The sequence below is a fragment of the Gopherus evgoodei genome, chromosome 3 (assembly GCF_007399415.2).
Source record: "Gopherus evgoodei ecotype Sinaloan lineage chromosome 3, rGopEvg1_v1.p, whole genome shotgun sequence".
Lineage (NCBI taxonomy): Eukaryota > Metazoa > Chordata > Testudines > Testudinidae > Gopherus > Gopherus evgoodei.
Window position 1 is genome coordinate 221,003,622 of NC_044324.1, and position 17,550 is coordinate 221,021,171.

Genomic DNA, 17,550 nt, shown 5'->3' on the forward strand with positions numbered 1-17,550 from the left:
CGTGCCACAGTGGGAGCCAGGTGTAACTGCTGACCAGATTTCTTGCTTGGTCAGGACCCAGCTGAATGTTTGCGTCATACAAGATGTGTAACAGTATATAGGTCTGCAACTAAATGTTCAAGTGATTTTTTCTATTTTGATTAACCTGTTAATTCTGAGAATCGCTTTTAAGGGAGTAAAGAGAAAAATAATGGGAGGAAAAGAGACTGACGTTCATCTCATCCCCTTTTAGCCAAACTAGCAAACGTAGCGCTTTTTGTTAGTTTTGTAATAACATAAGACCTCACACTTACGTAGTACCTATGTTCCCAAAAAGATTACAAAATGCTTTAAAACTTAATATATATGACAGTCTCTTTAATCCCCTCGAGTGCAGTTGCACAGTAATTTAAGACAGGGTACATAGACTAATGTACTCAATTGAGATGGGAGAAGAAATTTAGGTAAGCAGACTGTAATTATCCATACTGGAACATGTTCAAGTCACCAAGCTTAACAACACAGCTATGCAAGAATCATATCTTTCTTGATCACAGATGGTAAGGCTATCTGTGTTTAGAGCAGTTTTCATTTTTCTCCTGCTACATAGTGTCACCTACCATTGTTCTGGGGCATTGATTTATTACCGACTGGGAGGGAAGAGTATCATCTACTGAACTCCTACTCCAACTGGGGTTTTTCTTGGTGGTTTTCCATATTAATGAGACCCAGCCATGCCTGGATTGAGTTCATAGCCTTATAGGGGCTATAGCATGTAACCATATCTGTAACAAACCAAAACAGGTGTTTTCACATTAGATTGGTTAGTCAATAATTTAAAATATATTGGGTGCTTCTGTTTATGAATATCAGTTCAGTAAATAGTACGTTTTCATCTGAGGATCTCAAAGTACTTTGCAAATTTTAATGAAGTCTCTCAACACCCCAGTGAAGTAGATAATTATTTCCATTTTACAGATGAGAAAGCTAAGACACAAAGTGGTTAAGTGTCTCACAGGACACGTGCAGAGTCGGGAATAAATCCCAGGTCTGGTGACTCAAGGAGTGGAAAAAGTTAGATGCATTTTCCTATAGAATTCTCCTAACCTTCATTTTCTCACTTTCCAGACTGATGTTTTTAAACTTTTTTTTATAGTTAGATTGTACTCCAGTTTAATCATAAAATGTAGGGCTAGTTTGGTAGTCCAGTGATAGCTCACTTGTGCTATGGCTAAAAAGCCAGCAGTAGCTGGTTTTGTCCATTTGCTGCCAGACTTAGGGGTATTTGGGAGGCAGTATGCTCAGCCCTGGGAGGATGTAGACAGAAAATTGCAACTCACTGTTGCAGTTCCTCTGACTCAAGAGTGTTAACTGATTTTGGAATGACTTGCAGCCAGCTCTCCTCAATTGAGTGAATGAACACCACAACACTAATGCCATAGAATAGAATGGACAAAGTGGAAAAAAACCCGAAATACCATTGAAGCTCAGTAGATCTCAGGATTTCAAATGCTTACAAATAAGTCAAATAAATAAAAGGTTGTGTATACAATGTGCTCTAGAAAAATGAATAATAAAACATTGACTCACACTGAAAAGTGTTTGAGTTAGTTGTGGAGAGAGAGAGATCTAACAGAGACATGTCTTTTCTCTTAAAAACATATATATTTTAGGATGGCTCCAGAAGTTGCTGCAGTTGAAAGGAAGGGTGGCTATAACCAACTGTGTGACCTTTGGGCCGTTGGAATAACTGCTATAGAACTTGCAGAACTTCAGCCTCCTATGTTTGACTTGCATCCCATGAGGTTGGTAAATAAAATCTGTTTATGACAGGCTGTAAAGTTCCGTGAATAACATTTTTTTAAATAATTGTTTAGATAAGTTTGTAATATGAGGGGTTATTGCGAGTAGTATTGTATGCAAGTTTTCAAAATGTACACGTGAAAATTTGTAATGGCTGCATTTTGCATAAACAAGTAGCCTCGTCTTATCTTTTTTTGGGTTACTGGATTTTTTTATTGCAGCCAAAAATAAGTTTGTAAAGTAATGGATAATCACAATACAAAAAACTCACAAAAATGTTATCGGTTTTCAGAGCACTGTTTTTAATGACGAAAAGCAACTTTCAGCCTCCCAAGCTAAAGGACAAAATGAAATGGTAAGCATATTTTGCTCTCTTATTATAATATACTAATCATGCATTTCACTAAACTACTGAAGTCTAATGTACACTATTTCATTTTGCAGGTCAAATAATTTCCATCACTTTGTGAAAATGGCACTTACAAAAAATCCCAAGAAGAGACCTACAGCTGAAAAATTACTACAGGTGTGATTTTTGTTTGTATTTTCTGAAGTAGTTCTGAGCTGAAAGTATCTTTAAACTTACTGTGTTGAAGTTTTAATTTAATCTTCCTCTTTTCCCTTGTCTTTGTCTTATAGCACCCTTTTGTTACACAACCCTTAAATCGAACCCTTGCTATTGAATTATTGGATAAAATGAATAATCCTGATCATTCCACGTACCATGATTTTGATGATGATGATCCTGAGGTGAGAATACATGCTAACCATAGAAGTAAATGGGCTTTGCTAGTAAATGGTTTTTTAAAATGTTTGACACTTATAGATCTAAAAGCATTTACTATGTCTATTCTGAGATCTCAAAAGCTTTTAAAAGGTTATTTTAATCTACATGTAAGCAGAATATGGCATTTTGCCACAAGTGCAGTAAATTATCAGAATTTGTTATAATTTGGAAGAAAAACTTAAAGAAGCAGAAAGCAAGGGTGAAATGATATTTTCAGAGTATCTAAAATTTTAAGTTCTTAATTATTGTTTAAACAAGGACCAGGTCGTATATGGTACTATAAAAAAAAAAATCCTAAACTCACAGAGGTACAGGTGTAGAAATTGTTTACAAAGCCTGCTTGTATTCTTTTGTTAATAGATATTCAGGTTCATGAACGTGGAGTACTGAGATTCTCTCTGTTTTGGAATCTCTTCCTCAAATGATTTTTCTTTACTAGCAAACCTTATGGTTACTTCATTTCATCTAAGAGAGATCTGTATTGGGAGTATCCTCTGTAGCAGTCTCTAAATGAGCCAGGACTTTTGCCCTGAACCATATAGGTATGCGACTAATTCTTCAGTACTACTGTGTAAAGCCAAGTCCCTTTTCTCCCTGATTCTTCACATGGATGTCCTTCCTTCACCCTGTCCCCTCCACCTTATCTCCCACAAAGAGATAAATCTTGGAAACTATTTTAGGATCAGTGTAGAACTTTGTCTTCCACTGCTAATCTTCTGTTCAGCCCTAATATCACAGTGAAAGTATGTTTCACGTAGTGTTTTCTTTGATCTTTTTTTTAAAAGTTGTTTGTATTCTGTTACATTCCTTTTTCAGGTTATATTTATATTATTTCCAGTTTTAAAATAATCCAGAAAACTTGATTTCACTTAGTTTTGTCAAATGTCAAGGCATGATAACATCAGTGCAGATGAAAAAAGTCTACAGATGAAAAAAAGCTTCTACAGATGAAAAAAATAGCATGCTTATATAAGAATGATAAACCAGGCAGTAATTAAATGTTTCACAAAAAAGAGAAAATGGATAGCATGCAGTCAGAGTGTCTAGTTTATGGTGTATTTGCATACACAGTATAAATATTAGCACCTTCCAAATTGATTATCGGTTTTGAAAGCTTAAATCTTTTGTAACAGGCAGGAATGCCATAGATTCTGTGATTGTGTTCCTGTATGTTTTGTGAAAAACTAACTCTCAAAATGTCTGCAAATTTTCAGGGTGAGACCAGGCTAACCTATTGCATTCCAAAATTTATTTAGTTTTGACTTCAGAGACTGTAAGACAAAAGTTGGTCATATGTGATAAGAAATAAAACTTGAAGATGACATAGACTAACACATCTCATTAGAACTTGAAATGAGCCAATGTTATATTATTTGTTTGTTTCTGTTAATGCCTACAACGTGCTGAGCATTATGCAATAGTATGTAGGCTCTTAAGACCTGGGGAAATAAAATACTGTATATAGACAGAAGGACAAGGGGTGGGAGTAAGCAGTTCATTAATGTAATATTCTTATTAATGATTGTAGTACTGTACCAGACAGCATGCAGGCAATTCACAGAAGAAATAGAGACCCTATTTTTACAGTGAAGATCTTACAATCTAAAGACAGTAAACAACAAGGGAGAGCAGCACCAGGTGGAAAGGGTCTCACTGCATCCCTAGCTAAAGGAGATGATCTGTTGAATACTAAGGCTATTGGACTGGAGTCTCTTAACTTTTGGGTTTTCATAATCCAGATGGTTATGGTGGGGGGGGGGAACCCTTTATCAAGACCAAAAGATGACCACATATGGATAGGTATTGAAACCAGTGACATGTCTGCATTTCTGATTTGTAGTTTAATTCTTGTTAAATACTGTTTGTACAGGAAAAAAGGGGGGAAGTTGTGAGGATGCATATACAGTTCCTTTAAAATTGTAGCAGGAAGTTGGGAACGAGCGGTTCTAAGAGTTGCTCTCCCTATGCCTATGGGGTCGTCCCTGGTTTCTTGAAAGTTGGATTGAATAATTGATGTGCGGTTGTCTTCTGCCATTTGCCTGTGGAAAGGATCCCTGGTATGATTTGCACCTTCCTCATCTTGAATTCTCTTCTTGGGCCCTTGAAGTGATTAATGTCAAATCTTCCTTTGCTGAAGCCATTTCATTCCACAGGAATTATAATTGTGCTGGAGGGCTCTTTAAGGGTGAGCCCGGCTATAACTCTTCTTTGTCACTTCTGGCTTACTACTAATAAAGTTCTTCCCTCTGCTGCCGAGTGTGCTCCTAGTTCTTGTGTGTCCCACTCCATGCAATTTGGTGACAGAAATGGCTGTATCCTATCAGAGAAAGGAGAAAAGAAATAAGTTTCTTCAAGAGCAATGAAGATAATATTTCCTATAATAATCCCTCCAGAAGGTTTTTCCTTTGCTGATAAATCAGCATGGTCAAAATTGATAGGCTTTGACAAGCAGTTTTGCATCGTTGCGTGGAAAGTGAGAAATACAAAGTAAGCTGTCTCATATTTATAATGGCAAGTGACCTACTTGAATACATCAAACCTAACTCCAGATCTAAATGACATAGTGAAGAAACTCTCTGATGTACAATTTTTAGGAAGTCTGGAAAAACTCACAGATAAAATCAAAGGTGAACCCAAGAATACAAACTTGTAGTGAGACTTAGCAAAAAGCACAAAACTCAAACAGAAGATTTGGAGACTGTCTACAAAGAATGGAAAACTACTTGTGGAAGATAGAGTAAAAAAAAAACAACAAAAAAAACCTACACAATTCTTGGAAAATGTGTCCAGCCTGTAAAGGAGAATGCACTAAATGTCATAAGAGACGTGAGTGCAGTATTATTTAGATCTTATGTAAAGCATGGGCTAGGGAAAGGGGGAGAAAAGAAAGGAGAATAACTTTTTCTAAGTGAAGTGTTCACAATAGACATGGTTGCAGAGCTGCTGATGTCTTCGCAAGAAAATGTGGAGATTGAAGATCAGTAAGCCGCTCTTCACTAGAATGTGATGACAGTTTACAGAAGACTAACTAAAGTGAAATAGTATCAGAAGGGTAGGCGTGTTAGTCTGGATCTGTAAAAGCAGCAAAGAGTCCTATGGCACCTTATAGACTAACAGACGTATTGTAGCATGAGCTTTCGTGGGTGAATACCCACTTCATTGGATGGATGAGAAGTGGTAGTCTATAAGGTGCCACAGGACTCTCTGCTGCTTTTAAAGTGAAATAGTGAATCCAGAAACAAAATTAACATACCAGCATACACATCAGATCTTCGACACTGTGCAAGCAGACTGAATCAGTGAAAATTTCTTCCAGTGTGAAACTTGAAAGAAAAGTTAGCAAAGAGAGTCTCTCATCTGAGATTTTGGTCTCTCTCTCAGGCTCACTGAAGAGTTGGTGGATTGCTATTGCTGATTTCAGGAAGAATGAATTTTCTTTCCATGAACCCAGGCATCACATGATCCATGGCTGAAACTTTAAAGAGAGCAGTGAAGTTGAGACTGATAAATCTTATGGACCTGGTTGTATAGAAGTGCGTGGTCTGTCTATTTACTCTAGTTAAGAGATTCAATTTTGAATTGGCCTTTAAGGGAAAGCTGCTGCAGAAGATGTGGAAAACTAGACAGTGGAAATTACACTAAAACCTCTTTCACTTTAAACATTACAATATTAATTTTGTGGCCTTGTGTGTGGATGGTGAACATATACCAGCTAAACCTCTGCAATCAGACTTCAAGGCCAGAAACCACACGAGAAAACATGAATCTGGTGCAGACGGCTGGTAAACACATGGAAGATCACTCTCTGTTAATCAGCCATGAGACATTTGCACAGGTTACACCTTGTTTGCCTTTGACCTGTCTTCCAACCAGGGATGTGCTGATCACTATTCCCTGATAAAAACTGGGAACCTGAGACCAGAAATACGTTTTGCAAAGGCTTTGATAGACACCGTCAATATGATTGTGTATGGGGCTTTTGACAGTGTCATAGAGAGAAGTCAGAGTAGAAACGTTCTTTTGACTACATGCGAATATGGACACTATGCAGCTATTGTGTGTTTTACCAGCCGACCCTTACGCAAAAGAGAATTTTTTAGATGCGCTTCCTTGCGAATGGCTCCCAGGTGGCAGTGTATCTCAGAGACTTCCCCCTAAGTTTTGTGGTCAACACACACGCACATGATCAGCCAAATGAACAATGGCCCAGCTTGTACCTGGTGGAGTGTGGCTGTAGAGACTTTTTTGACTCATATGGATATTCCCCAAACTGTGTTCTTTCCTAGAAGCATTATGAAATTTTGAAACAAAAATGCCACCAATGTGTTTCACTTGGAGAATCGCAAGACTCCTGCTCTGTTCCCTGAGGCCATAGCTGCAGTTTTTCTTACATCACTATAGTAAGGGTTTATCTTTTGGTCAGATATTAAAACTGTACTCTAATGACTTAGTGCAAAAGGACAGGATAGTGATGAATTCTGTTTAAAAAAAAACTTGGGCATGTCTAGCCTTACTCAAAACATGTTTCTCATTCTTGCAATGACTTTTATAACAGTGTTTCTCAATAAAGCACCCTCAAGTGGGAGTTTAAAGACAATTAATGTATGGTGGTGTGGGGTTTTTTTGTTTTTTTTTTTGGTTTGGTACAACGGCCAATGCAGAGAAAGTACATTAAAAAAATACTAAGTATAGGAATATTTTGTTTAAAGGAAAACATTACTGTTTTAAAAATGAATGCATGAAAAACATTGCACATTGAGCCATTTGGGTTTTTAGCCAACTTTTGCTTCTTAGGAGGGAAAAAAGGGGTGGTTTCTTGATCAGCCATGGTTTAAAGGCCTTCAGGCATTCAAAAAGCTCTGTGTTGGCTGCATTGTGGAAGATGGTACATTCAGCTCCACTATGGCATTTATAAACACGTCTCATCCTTTAGGTCCATGTCTTCTAGGAATGGTGCTTGTTTGGGTGACAATCTGGCTAAGTTAAGCATGTTAGAACTATTAACAACTGAGCCTTTGTACACAAAAGCCCCGTAATTGTTCTGTGAAGAGATGTTTTTACCCTGCCCACTTTATTTAGCAATAGTAATGCATTTTTCATGTAACACGTATTCACATTATCCAACACCTTCTGAGTAATGGAGTCAGAGTTCTTTGGTGTTTCTGGGGGTTGGCAGTCATGCTCTTTCCTGTTCCAGTAGAAACAGATTTATTTTCCCTTATTCTGCATCACTCTGCCTCAAGTACATTAGGGATCTTTGAAGTACGACTGCATAAAGTTTATTTCATATTCAAATAAATGGGTCCTTTGAAGAATAGCCTTCATTTTAGTATCCAGTAAGTGGCCCACATTTGTTCTGATATTTTTCTCCGCTGGAGGGAAAACCCTTAATTGCTCCAGTTAGTGGGAAGGCACTAGGTACATTTTTTTTCCCTGCATACTCTGTTATTGATTAGTCAAAAGTCCCATTATCAGAGGGATTGCAAAACTTAAGAGGCCGATAAACTCCCCCCCCAGACTGCTTCACCAGATGCTTTTTTTTTTCCTAGTGAGATACTTTTATTCCACAGTTCTTATACATTTGCATCTTTTTCAGCACATGTACTTAATTGTGTGTTGAAGGTACTTTTTCTGTTAAGGTGTTGAGTTCTGTTTCCAAGTTGGGCACTACTAAATTATTAGAGGCACACAATATGCCCTTCCTTTTCTGCAGGGGTCATTGGCTAAGTAATTTGAAAAGGACCAGATTTCTCTTCACGTAGCCAGATGCGCTTGCAGTTGGCAGCCTTGGCTGTTAAAAAGGACTTACCAAAATTCATTTCTTTTTATACCCAGCTGTTCTTTTCAAAGTATAAACTGTGGGCCAGTCTGGATGGAAAATCCTAGTTCTTAATCTATAAACCTCTGGTGTAGAAGTATTTAAATCCCCCACCAGATAGCCATAAGTTCTTTTGGTAGCTTCAGTAGCTCCTAGAAAGAATTCTGCATTGCTGGTGTACATTTGCAGAGCAAGCATAATAAGTTGTAATTTTATCCCTGTGTTTTTTTTTTTTTTTAAACAGAATCATATACTTTGTTTTTTGGTTAATTGTGCAACTCCCCCCCCCCCCCCCCGACAAAATACGTTTTGAACTATCTACATAATGCACACATTCCTGTAATACATGTACTTGGTAAAGGCTTTCTCAATTTCATCACTTGCACAAGCAGAGTTAATCAAATAGTCTACAATAATCTTATTTATTTTATTGGTAGGAAACAAGTGGTCATCATTAAAAGCATCAGGTGACCCCTCCACAAAATTGATAAAAGGTTATTTACAAAGCAGTTCTTTATACTGAGATTGTCTGCAACTGTAACACCACATGGTAGTCTCAGACATAACAGATATTTGATCAGTGTTATCCAACACATTTTTTATAAAGTGACTTTTCTAATAGTTGCTAGGCCCTGTGAGAATTACAAAAAAAGGAGGTTTCCACCATGTATCCATTTTCCAAAGCTGTAGTGCAGGGTTTAAACCTTTCTCATGTTGTGACTGTCTGTCTGTATTTTCTTAAGGGTCTTTGTCTCTATTTGCTACTGATTTTTGTTCCGTACAGTCGACAACTGCTGCACTTCTGTCTTCTTTGAGTTATACTTCCCTAGGTCTATGCTATAATCTAGGACTAGATCTGTCAAATTGTCAAAGTAGATCTTATCACAGTTTGCTATGTTGAGGGTGTCATAAACAGATAGCTAAGGGTTAACGTCTCTTTCACCTGGAAAGAAGTATCTGAAGCACCTGACCAGAGGACCAATCAGGAAACAGGATTTTTTCAGCTCTGGGTGGAGGGAAGTTTGTGTGTGAGTCCTTTGTTCTGGGGTCTTCTACTTGTATGCTCTCTCGGCTATGAGGAGTGATTTCTATTTCTTGCTTTCTAATCTTCTGTTTCCAAGTTGTGAGTACAAAGATCAGATAGTGATTTCTATATTTTATTTTGTATTTACATAGGTATAGTTACTGGAGTGCTTTGAATTGTATTCTTTTTGAATAAGGCTGTTTATTCAATATTCTTTTAAGCAAATGACCCTGTATTTGTCACCTTGATACAGAGAGACCATTTTTCTTTCTTTTTATATAAAGCTTTCTGTTTAAGACCTGTTGGAGTTTTTCTTTAGTGGGGGACTCCAGGGAATTGAGTCTGTGCTCACCAGGGAATTGGTGGGAGGAAGAAGTCAGGGGGAAATCTGTGTGTGTTAGATTTACTAGCCTGACATTGCATTCCCTCTGGGTGAAGAGGGAAGTGCTTGTGTTTCCAGGACTGAAAATAGAGAGGGTGGACTCCCTCTGTTTAGATTCACGGAGTTTGCTTCTGTGTATCTCTCCAGGAACACTTGGAGGGGGGAAGGGAAAAGGTTTATTTCCCTTTGTTGTGAGACTCAAGGGATTTGGGTCTTGGGGTCCCCAGGGAAGGTTTTTGGGGGGACCAGAGTGCCCCAAAACACTCTAAATTTTTGGGTGGTGGCAGCTTTACCAGGTCCAAGCTGGTAACTAAGCTTGGAGGTTTTCATGCTAACCCCCATATTTTGGACGCTAAGGTCCAAATCTGGGACTATGTTTATGATAGAGGGTAATCTCTTTGACTTTCATGTAGGCCTTCCCTTCCGACAGCTTGTACCCATATGACTTTGGACTTACTGACACAAACTCTGTGATGTGTTGATCTGGCAGGGTCTCACTTGTGAGGTCCCTTAAATAATCCGCTGGAGGGAGGTTCCAGTCTCCCTCCCTTTTCACAAATACCACCTACTCTGTGTCATAGTACAGGCATCTCTTTGCAACCTGTCTAGCAGGTTATATAGTTCTAAGATGGCAGTAAGTGGTGGTGAAATAAGCCCTGAAGATGTTGGTATTGCCAAAGACCATGTAGCATTCTTTTGTATGCTTCCAAGACATGCAAGCAGTTTCATCATTGTTAAGCTTGGAGGATGAAACCTCATAATTTGGAGAAAATAAGTACTGAAAGAGTTCATCAAGAGTCTCATGATGCTGGTATTGGGTAGGTTTTGTTCTTTTGCCTAATTTACCCCCCAGAGAATTTAAAAACAGTTTAGCAATTTGGTGCTTTGTGGAGTTCAGCATAATCTTATGTTGGCATAGATGCACACCTTCTTTCTTTTAGAATCATTAACTTATTTATTTTGTTTTTCTTTGTGCACCAGCTTGGATACCCTGAAGTCTCGTGTTCCTGTACTTAGAAAAGAGTTTGTCAGATTTTTCTTCAAAATGCCAAATTTCATAGGTGTTTTTTTTTGGCCACCATTCACCTCTTTGCTATGACCGCATTCAATTCCACTGTGCACCAAGTCCCCAGGATGGCGCTCTCCTCATCAGCATCGGTGCATGTCTTCTGCTACTCAGTTTCCACACAGATTTGGCATAGTGGGAACATAGGTTTGCCACCCACTCTGACAGATAACATTGGAGGGAAAGAGGCCTTGTGGGCAGTGTGATTTAATTTTGGAATTCCAAAATAATTTATGAGAGGTCCAAATTTGTCATGAACAATATCGGCTTGTTCGATGGGGTATGCTTTAGTTTTGTTTATGAGAGGGTGCAGGCTGGTAAAATTGTAATAGTGGATTTCTTCATTGGGGTTAGGTTTGTCATACAGGAAAATAGCGTTAGACCTCCCTCCAAAAAGAGCATCCCTCAGCACCAGAGTTGAGGCAATTGGGCTTTGTTGAAGAAATCTGCAAGCTCCCTATCTATTTCTATCATCACCTTCCACTTGTGTTCCCAGAGGGTCCTGACTTCATATCCTCATCTTTTCAGAAAATCAGTCTTGAGCTGTGTCTTGTAATAAAGAAATCCAGAAGTCATCCCTGTCATTAGGTTGTGTGCTTTTTCATCATAATAGGTGACACAGCCGTAGAAAAAAAACATTAAATTGAAAGGCTATGCATTTCCTGTTAATGACGGCATAACTGTCTAGAAAGTAGGCTCCTACCTGTAAAGCATATTGTATCTATATATTTTCTTCATGAGAGATACACAGCAGCCACTGGATAGCTGGAGTCAAATAGCTTTTTCTGTCTGTGATAGTTGTCTGGAGGGAGAAGTGCTGTGGTGTTGGGCTGTAAAAATATAAAGCTGTACATAGCCATGTAGGCAGAGGCCAACATTATGCGCTGGAAAGGATCTATATGCAAGTTTACCTCTATCAGGGCCCTTCACTGCAACAGCTGTCTCATTTTCATGATCTTTTCTCTGTACAGGATACAGGCCCATTTCAGTTTTGACATCCTGCTGACAATAATACACAAGCTCCTGCTGCAAGTCAAATGTCTTGTCAGTTGTCCTGATACTAGTCTTGAAATTCTGCTTTCTCCCCAGGCATCATGCTGTCAGTGTCATAGTGCTCTCCCCTGGCATGGGGCCCACATATATATATATTTTTAATATATATAATAACAAAAGTGGGAAATGCTCTTTGTAACCTTCAAATTCCATTACCTCTGTAATGCAGCTTGAAGTTGCTGTTTCCATTCTAAACAAATCACACTGAAATAAAGACATGTATCGTTATTAGTAAAGACAGCATGTATAAAGAGTAAGATTGTACAATATATATTTTCAGATTTATAAAGCAAGCAAAATCCCTTGTCCTGCAGTCCAGTAGTAATAATTTTTGAAAGATAGTTGCTGTTATAAGAAGACTGTCTCCAAAAAAGCTCTATTTTTATGCCAACCTGTTTCAAACAAAGTTCAGTGTCTGTAGTTAGCAGATTTATTTGATCACTAGAGCTCTGAAATTCCCTATGTATGTATTAATTATTTACCCATCCTAAAATACTTCCTTTTGTTTAATTTAATATTAATCAGAGCTCACCACCCCCCTTTCCATGGGTGAATTACTGATTATTTTTCCAGCCCCAACAGGACCTAGTATCTTGAACCCTGATGGAGCATTAAGGAAACATGGATGTGTGATTACTAAGGATATGATTCAGTCATGAAGGTCACAGATTCCATGACTTTCCAGGATCTCTGGGACTACTTCTGGGGTGCGGCTGGAGCCCCCAATCAGCCACAGGGCTGCCAGAACAGCTGACCAGTGGCCAGTCTCAGGGCTGATGGAGCAGGAGCCCCTGGGCTGCTGAAACAGCTGGGCTTCTGTGAATTTTTGTTTGTTGCCTGTGACCTGTCCCTAACTTCTACTGAAAATACATTTGACAGAATCTTAACCTTAGTGATTACATCTGAAGGCAGTAGTTCCACACAACCTCTTTTTTTCAGTAGGTTATGGTTAAACCAATGTAATTAAGTGGTGTTGAGTCAGCTCAGTTGTACTTACGTACACGTCTCAAATATCCATGTTTTATACAGAATATAGGAGCTTTTTTGGTTTATTTGAAACACGTTTTTGTTTTATTTCCTCTGAATTCTACTACATGCATTTCAGCGTTTTGCTGTAAATTGGTTTCTTTTCTTGAAGACCTAGTAGCTGGGTTCTTTGAAGCTATTTTTATTTAGAAGACTTACAACCCCTGAAAACAGAGATGCCCCATCAAAACTTTGATCTTATTTAACTGCCACACCGACCTTGTAACAGAAACAGAGTCACAAAGACCTTTTTTAATAGACATATTTATTTACAGGTACCAAGTTTTATTATACTTTATATTGCATACTTGTCCCCTTGCCATTCTCTGACTTAATTCTTTTAGACTTTTGATAATTTCCGAAGTGGGGCTCTGTAACTTTTTGTGTGGGTCAGGCAGTCAATATAATGCACTAAGCGGATATTCTTTGGTATAATGATTTTGTTTAAATACTGTCAGGGTCTCGAGCGCTTTCCACAGCATTTACCAAGATCATCCCTTGTGCTAAATTTTCTTGGATTAAGCACAGACATTGCATTCCATAACCTATGGTAATAAAAGCATTTAATAGGCTTTCCAAACACAGATCAGCCCACCGAGTGTGGAGCTTGGAGTTTCCATCCTCTGAAGTCCAACTCACGCTGCTGGCCTACCCTGTCTATAACGCAGCCCTCACAATCTTCAAAAAGTTTCTCACTAAGACGGTGATTAAGGATAACACAAACAGAAATGCGTACAATAGATTGCATAACCTTTTTTATGCTCAAGACATGACACTGGCTCAGCACCATGCCAAAGGCCTTCTTCAGTGCATATAGCTGTCATCCTCTTCATGCTCTGTTTCCTCTTGTCTTGATGTTGAGCAAAAACAAGCTGGGCTTGATTCAAGGTCTCTCCCTATGATGCAATGCTGTCCAGGGCCTCTGGTCCTCTAGAAAGGCATTATTGAGACACTTTCAGAAAAAAACAAACAGCTGTCAGTCTGCAGTTTTTAGATTTACTCAATCCCAGGTTGGTTCCTAGCCCATTACACCCCATGCTCAATCATCACTTTTTATAGTCTAGTTAAGTGTCTTCTCCATTCACCTCATCTGACTCCAGCAAGTTATTGTCGTCTTTCTCTATGGGGGTGGACACTGGATGACCATTGTGCTTGTTAGTCTGCCTCACAAGTGCTTAGGTCTCGGGGTCAGATTCTGGCATAACCATGAACAGCTGGGCCAAAGGGCTTCCCTTGGCAGTTCCCACCTGTTCAGAACTGTCACTGATGTATTGCTTTCTCCTTAGGGACAGAGTGACTCAGAGCTAAAACAAATTCTGTACTACTTCTGGGGGTGATGGAGACCATATTTCCCCTCAGCGTTTCCTACGATTCCTGAAAAACACGCTCTTGAATCAAGATGGCCTCTCTCTCACAGCAATGGGGAGGGGCTGCCACTTGCCCAAATGTTGAGCTTTGGAGATTGAGGGTTCTGGCCTAGACCCTCATGCTATACAAATTATAATTGTTATATGTTTCCCTTCCAGGAGGGTCTATGGGAGGGAAACCCATTCTGATGGGTAGATGGCAGTGGGAAGTGTTATTAGAGATGTCACATTACCCTCTTCTGAACTAGTCACTCTGACCTGGAATTTGCCCTGGTTCGTCAGACCTGCTGTCAGGGAGGTCCTATTGAGCTGAGACCCAGTCTGATTAAGAGAGAGAATGTGGGGAGCCGCTCGTTTTCAGTCATATGTCAATCTTGACCCTGAAAGTAATAACTCAGGGGGAAGGCCTTAAGATGAAAGGTGGACGGGGCCTTGGGGGCAGAGGGGTGGGAACAACATTTGATTGACATTGTATCCCTATGCTACTCCAGCTGTTGTCTTGCTCTATTTCTTGCCTTCTGTTGTTTTGTCATAGTTATGACCTGTTTTATTTTTTAAATATGCCTATTCTCTCTTCTCAAAGCCCTATCTGTTTTTTCATCTGAGGAGGGCTGGCTGCAGTTCCCTAATGATCCTGTTAATGCCACTTAGGCATACTTCACTCTACCAGTGGTCGTCTGTTGCCATTGCAGTTCCTGTAGTTTGAGGCGCTTGACACCAAGCTCAGGAGCCAAACTTTGACTACCGGACTAGATTGATGCTCTAGTTGGTGTCCTATTTATTTGGAAAACATTCAGGTGTTTAGATTTTTCAGGTATAAGAAGGAAACAGACAAATTAGGATAAATACAGACTTACCACTGTCCCTTTACATTCAGAATGACATATGTAACATCTATAAAACCATTGCACACTCAGCTAGACTGGCACAAACTGTACAGATATAATGGGAATATATATTGTTAGTACCTGGACAGAAGTCTAATGTAGTGGTGTGTCTTTAAAATGCATAACATGCTCTTTATTTTGTTTGTTTTTAGACGTTGCTTGTATCAGACATTTAAAAATATTCTAAGGAGATGAGTAAAATACATATTACAGGACATCTGTATCTTCAAATAATAGAAGGTATATACTTTTGGTAATAACGCTTTTTTTTTTCTTTTCTAGCCCCTTGTGCCTCATAGAATTCATTCAACAAGTAGAAATGTGAGAGAAGAAAAAACACGCTCTGAAATAAACTGTAAGCATGTGTATACTTTGTTAAATTAAGAATAATAAAGGTTATAATAACTTGAAATTAGCTTAAACTGAGCTTTTGTCTATCTACCTAGAAGGAGTATGGTGGCATCTTAAAGACTCTCAGATTTATTTGGGCATAAGCTTTCATGGGACTCCTTGTTGTTTTTGTGGATACAGACTAACATGGCTACCCCCGATACGTGATACCATAATTAGGAGTGTTTTTATTAAGAGGCAGCACAGAATGAATTTATACACAATTTCACTTATTGTGAACATAGGAACAGATTATATATACACACACACACGCGCACACTCTGTCTTAAAATATGTAACGGTCCGTACCATTTTGTTTTCCAACAATGCTTCAAATCTCTCTACTACTACAGCCTAGTGAAATAGGGTTTGACATAGGTTCCTCTCAGAGACTTTCAATGATACTTCATGCTATTCTTCAGAGAGGGTTTCCAGAGAGTGGTGCAAGATTCTGTCTTCACCCTAGGGCTGTGGAAAATGTCATCATAATACTGCTATGCATTGCAACTTGGTACTTTACTTTGAATATTGCTGGCATTAAACTTTTGGGCCAGCTATTAAGAAAATTATTCATTTAAAGTTGGAGTGAAAGCCCCTTGAAACCGTATGGTGATGGTAAAGAAACCACTGCTAAGAAAACCCTAAGCATAACACTGACATCTCTCATTCGACTATTGTTTTAAGATCATCGGTTTTATTTTCAAACTGAAATGGTCAAACGCAATTTAGTGGAGGGAGAGTCTGACAAGAGGTCAGAACAGAAGGAAGGACTTCCCTTTCTCCAAAAACAAATGCAGTTTAAATTTTGGGTTTGGTATCTTTGGATTTATAAACTAATAGTAACTTTGGAATTCTTGAGCTTCAAGAACTCAAGAACATTGTATCCAGCTTTTGGTACAATGGCCAATGTCTCTTGCAGAAGAGCAGTGCTGGAAAATTTAATTAGTACTCCTCAATCCTTCATCAGGCTTTTTACTGCTAGTTAAATCTCCCAGCAGTACGGATCTGAAAAAGCAATTCACAGAAAAGATTTACTCACTTGTAACTAAAGTTACGAGTTGCCTTGCAGAGTTATGCTCCCCTACGATGCTGCTCCTGAATCCTTTTTGTGATCCTTTTCATGTGTGGATGATGAGGACCTAAGTGCAGTCCCTTATATAGCTCTGAACAGAAGCAAGGATGTGCAACTTCCAGAACTTGCTGCTTTCTAAAGTGTTCTGAGCTCATGGCACTAAGGGCATGCGTGTGTCAGAAATACAGATCAATGGAAGTATATGTGCATAAAACTGAATTATGCTTAGTTAGTGGGCAGCTGCTACTAGAAACTGAATCGTTTCTCACAGTAAGCGAACCAGATCTTGACTTTATTTTTTTTCCTCTATAGTTGGTCAAATAAAGTTCAATCCTCCATTAAGGAAGGAGACAGAGCCACATCATGAGTTTGTGAGTAACATATTGCATGGGTTTTATGCCTCAGATTCTAAAATGAGAAAAAAGTTTGACTTGTTACATAGTACCCTCTCTCTCCCCCCAAGCAATTTTATCAATAAGCTCCTCCCCCTGGAGATCAGGTTCTTAGGAAGGGAGCGTGCCTGGAGCTGTACTCCTTTGGCATAAGAGCCTTGCAAGAGCAGAGCTGGCACACTTCTCTTGCAGTGCACTACAAGAGCTCCTCGTTCCTCCCTCCCTCCCTTGACCCTCTCTCCTGGTAAAGAGCCAGCTGTCTTTGGAGATTTGAGTTGGTGTGCACACTCTCTCTTCCACAGCAGCTGGCTTGGGCAGGCGAACTACAGCCTGTAGTATCCCAACAGGACAGAGAGGAGTAGCTTATTTAATACAAACGAGAATTTCTGCAACAACTTCAGAGAAATTATATACCCATTTACGTAGCTGTATAATCACATTACTTATTGCTATGCTGATTAGAGCATTATATATAATTAAACATATGGGAAAAACAAAGGATCT

General features: G+C 39.0%; 1 protein-coding gene across 3 annotated transcripts in view; it reads left to right on the plus strand.

Moving 5' to 3' along the window:
• MAP4K3 (mitogen-activated protein kinase kinase kinase kinase 3) overlaps window positions 1–17,550 on the plus strand; it is a 144,810-nt gene that overhangs the window by 52,731 nt on the left and 74,529 nt on the right. For all 3 annotated transcript variants that reach the window (XR_003999797.1, XM_030558134.1, XM_030558135.1), the window contains exons 9-14: window positions 1,653–1,784; window positions 2,075–2,137; window positions 2,227–2,308; window positions 2,422–2,532; window positions 15,475–15,547; window positions 16,967–17,025. Coding sequence is in view for 2 of the 3 variants with exons in the window: in XM_030558134.1 (XP_030413994.1) it covers window positions 1,653–1,784; window positions 2,075–2,137; window positions 2,227–2,308; window positions 2,422–2,532; window positions 15,475–15,547; window positions 16,967–17,025 (520 nt within the window). In the remaining variant the exon portion in view is untranslated. The remainder of the gene's footprint in view (window positions 1–1,652; window positions 1,785–2,074; window positions 2,138–2,226; window positions 2,309–2,421; window positions 2,533–15,474; window positions 15,548–16,966; window positions 17,026–17,550) is intronic.